Genomic DNA, 4,214 nt, shown 5'->3' on the forward strand with positions numbered 1-4,214 from the left:
GGTGGTGTGGGAGGGGTGGGGGGAGCAGTGAGGGGGGGGGGGGAGGGGGGGCGTTGACCTGAGCATGGACCACGCTCCGACTGAATCAAAGACGTTTGTCACTTCATCACTTCCTCGTCTGTGATTGAAGGAAATCAATTTAACACCGGTTGATTAAATTAAACCATTTTACTGCAGCAGCAGTGACTGACCTTTGACCTTCACCCTTTAATAATCTCACTGACCCCTGCTTTCACCTGTGTGTGTGTGTGTGTGTGTAATGACACTGAAATGTGCTGACATCATCAGGAACATTTTGACAGTTACATTCTTAATCTGCTGCAGCAGCAGGAAGTCACTGGGGAGAGGGGGCGGAGCCTCTTCAAGACAGAACTGAACCAGCTGGAAATGAACAGGAAACATCAGAGGAAACTAAAGATCACCCCCCCCACCCCCTCACCCACACCAAACCTCATGGAGAAAATCAGAGATTTTAGTTCAGACCAAAGTCCATGGAGAAAATCAGAAATTTTAGTTCAGACCAAAGTCCATGGAGAAAATCAGTGATTTTAGTTCAGACCAAAGTCCATGGAGAAAATCAGAAATTTTAGTTCAGACCAAAGTCCATGGAGAAAATCAGAGAGTTTAGTTCAGACCAAAGTCCATGGAGAAAATCAGAAATTTTAGTTCAGACCAAAGTCCATGGAGAAAATCAGAGAGTTTAGTTCAGACCAAAGTCAGTGGAGAAAATCAAACAAACAAACAATTTTCACATGTTCTAAAAGACGGCTCTAAAGACTCAAAGTAAAGAAACGTGATCCAGTAGCTACGTGTGTGTCTAAGTTCTCATTTGACGTCACTTTTTACTTGGTCAAAATGACCAAAGAACAGTGACTAAAAGCCAGAGCTCCAGGTTCCCACGCTGCTCCACCTCAGCTCCACCACCAGGACTGTGGAGTTAGAACCCTTCACCAAACACATCAACCAACCAGAGGTCAAAGGGACATTGTCAGACAGAAACCTGGACATCCAAGTCTTCAAAGAACAAAAACCTTCTCCGTCCAGTCGACCTCCACCTCAGCAGTGAAACAGGAAGAGAATCGAACCCTAACCTTCCTGTTTCTAGCTGTGGATTTTCTCCTGATGTTTTGACTTCAAACAGCCGGAGCTGTAAATCAGTCTGAGGGCCAGGTTTTCTCTGCTCTGCAGCGCTAACGTTGCCTCACCTTTGACCTCTCCATTAGCCACTCTGCAAACTTCAAAGTGAATGACTTCATCAATACTGTTATTGATAAGAACGGGGGAAGTGATCGATCATCCAGTCGTGTGAACGTCTGCTCGCTTCATTAACCTCAGAGGTTTAAGTAGGAGACAGGCCACGCCCCCTGCTGATGAGCAGGTGACCAATCACAGGCCCCCATGTCTGTGTCTCACCAGAGGAAACCAGTTTGTCAACAGTTGTGTCAGTTGAGGGAAAATCAGCTGTTGATCCACTGCTGCCTCGGCACTGACGTGGTTCTGATACTTCACCACAGGGGGCAGCACATAATTCCTGTGGTGGTTAATATGGACTTTGGTCTGAACTCAGATCACCTCCACACGTTGGTCAACGCTGCCTGAGATTTGTTTTATGTCTGTCCCTCCGACTCCGGAGGTCCAGAAGGCCGCAGCAGCACCGTGACTGACCTTGACCCTGACCTCTGACCTGTGAAGAGCCTCTCAGAACATTAGCATGTTCATCTGAACCTTCCGAGCTGCAGAGGTAACGTCTCTGGGCCCGGTGTCATCCACGACATTCATCTCAGGCTCAATCACGGCCTTCAGCCGCAGATCCTGGAGCCATGTCTGAGGTCAAAGGTCACAAACCTAATCATGTCCAGATGGTGCCATAAGTCAGCGCTAACCTCCGCAGCCACCGACAGCAGCAGCTTATCGTTTTAATTCACCATCTCTCTGATGAGGACACGTGAAGGACGGGAGCGAGGGCGAGATCGTAAAATGCTAATGACGACGCAGCGATAGCGATAGCGATAGCTAACCGTCCGACGAGGCCTTCGAGCTGAAGGGGTCACCAGGAGGGGAAGCTGAGCTGTCGATGGTCCCACTGGACCAGCAGAACATTAACAGTTAAAGCACTGACTGCACACGGTGCGCCCCCTGCTGCTGGAACTAGGTTGAGAAATTTAAGGGGTCAAACATCAATCAAACGTGTGGACAAAAATAAAAACACTGCTTCACTTTCACCTTCACGGTTCTCCAGGGACTTGAACCATGTGAGTTTTAGTTAAAAACCCATTGTGTTCAAACAGTGTTTTATATCAACAGTGAATATAAAAAGTACTTCTTATTTTACTGTTAGTAATAATCGGTTCAAACAGTAAAAAACCTTAGTCTGAAACACCTGTACCTGTCTGGTCCCTGGGTCAAACGGCTGCTGGTGATTGGTCGGGATTTGCTGTGACACGTCCCTCTGATTTCACCTTCAGCCTGAAACAAATACAACAGACAAAAACATGCTAAGTGAAACAGGAAGTGACATCATCGGCAACAACTGCTTTTTACCATTACGTTAAGTTAACAAAGTGTTCGCACCAGAAAACAAAGACAATGAAGTTGGTTTGTTGTTTGGTCTGAACTAAAATCTCTGATTTTCTCCATGGACTTTGGTCTGAACTAAAATCTCTGATTTTCTCCATGGACTTTGGTCTGAACTAAAATCTCTGATTTTCTCCATGGACTTTGGTCTGAACTAAAATCTCTGCTGATTTTCTCTATGAGGTTTGGTCTGAACTAAAATCTCTGATTTTCTCCATGAGGTTTGGTGTGGTTTCCTCGGTGACCTTGGATTTTAAAATGATTTTCTCTGACTTGTATGTTTTTTCGTCAGACTCGGTCCATCTCTGGCTCCCAGTTGGACCAGGTCCATACGTCCAGGTCCAGCACTTACTCTGGGCATGGTGAGCAGCAAGTGTCCGGTGGTCTGGGACCGCTGAGCCACCGAGCTGTCGGGCTTCACCTCCACGGGCAGCACCAGCTGAAAGACCTGCGGCAGAGCGGACGATTATTCACGACTTTAATTAACAAGACGAATGTGTCGCTGACACCACCTCCACGACTTTAATCACCACCGTGGCTTTTTTTAGACACGCTTTGCAGAGTGGACTCAGGAGACAGAGGGAGCAGGAGGTGAGAGGAGCAGCTGTCAGTCAGAGGGGAGGAGACAACGACGTCACCCTGACTGTAGCTACACCCCCCCACACACCCCACACACCCCTGTTTGTCCCTGTTCAATGAGGTTTTTAAATTACAACTTTAATCCTTATTTCAACAGACACTGAGCGCCCCCTGCTGCAAAGATTTTCTCACTGATTTTCTCCATGGACTTTGGTCTGAACTAAAATCTCTGATTTTCTCCATGGACTTTGGTCTGAACTAAAATCTCTGATTTTCTCCATGGACTTTGGTCTGAACTAAAATCTCTGATTTTCTCCATGAGGTTTGGTGTGGCTCAGAGTGAGCGATCTGTTAGAAACGGAGCTAAAAAAAAAAGACAGTGTCTTAATCAGTCCACCAGGTGACAGCAGGGGGCACTGCAGTTCCTCTTTCCTGATGAATGATGACACTGCTGCAGTCTCATCAGAACAAAAAAAAAAGTCTGTGACAAAGTGATGAGTCATCACTTTGTCAGCACGGAGTCTGAGGATCTGCCCGTTCACAGTCTGACGTGACTGCACTGTGTGCGCCCCCTGCTGCTGTAAACCAGCATGACACACCGTCAAATTCAGAACACGGTGATTGACAGCAGGTGCCAGTCAGTGATGAGACCACGCGGTCACATGACTCTGTGGGTGATCATGTGACCCTGTGGGTGATCATGTGACTCTGTGGGCGGTCATGTGACTCTGTGGGTGATCATGTGACCTGGACGTACCTTCCCTTTAACAGAGACTCTGGTATATGTCGGCTGAATGTCCACGTCCAGGAGGGAGGTGTCCATGTGTCTGAGAAGGGGGCGGAGCCAAACATTCCTCTATTATATTATAAATAATTACATCAACAATTAAGAACTAATTCCAAACAAACAACCAGGAAACAGTGAACAACAACTCTTTCAAAATAAATGTCTTTTTTTGTGTTTTTACCTGTAAACGGTCAAATCCAGGAGCAGCTGGTTGTTGTCCTCATCCTCAGTCAGAGAGAACTCCAGTCTGGGGGGGAGGGGGGGGGGGGGGCGG

General features: G+C 47.1%; 1 protein-coding gene across 3 annotated transcripts in view; it reads right to left on the reverse strand.

Annotated features, from left to right (window-relative positions):
- Positions 1–649: 649 nt before the first annotated feature.
- dnaaf11 (dynein axonemal assembly factor 11) overlaps positions 650–4,214 on the reverse strand; it is a 13,381-nt gene continuing 9,816 nt past the window's right edge. For all 3 annotated transcript variants that reach the window (XM_025052549.1, XM_025052551.1, XM_025052550.1), the window contains 4 exons: positions 4,122–4,187; positions 3,911–3,980; positions 2,927–3,022; positions 650–2,466 (listed from right to left, as the gene is read on the reverse strand). In XM_025052549.1, coding sequence (XP_024908317.1) covers positions 2,350–2,466; positions 2,927–3,022; positions 3,911–3,980; positions 4,122–4,187 — 349 coding nt within the window. In that variant the 3' untranslated portion in view covers positions 650–2,349. The remainder of the gene's footprint in view (positions 2,467–2,926; positions 3,023–3,910; positions 3,981–4,121; positions 4,188–4,214) is intronic.

The sequence above is a fragment of the Cynoglossus semilaevis genome, chromosome 20 (genome assembly GCF_000523025.1).
Source record: "Cynoglossus semilaevis isolate Cse_v1.0 chromosome 20, Cse_v1.0, whole genome shotgun sequence".
Taxonomy (NCBI): domain Eukaryota; kingdom Metazoa; phylum Chordata; class Actinopteri; order Pleuronectiformes; family Cynoglossidae; genus Cynoglossus; species Cynoglossus semilaevis.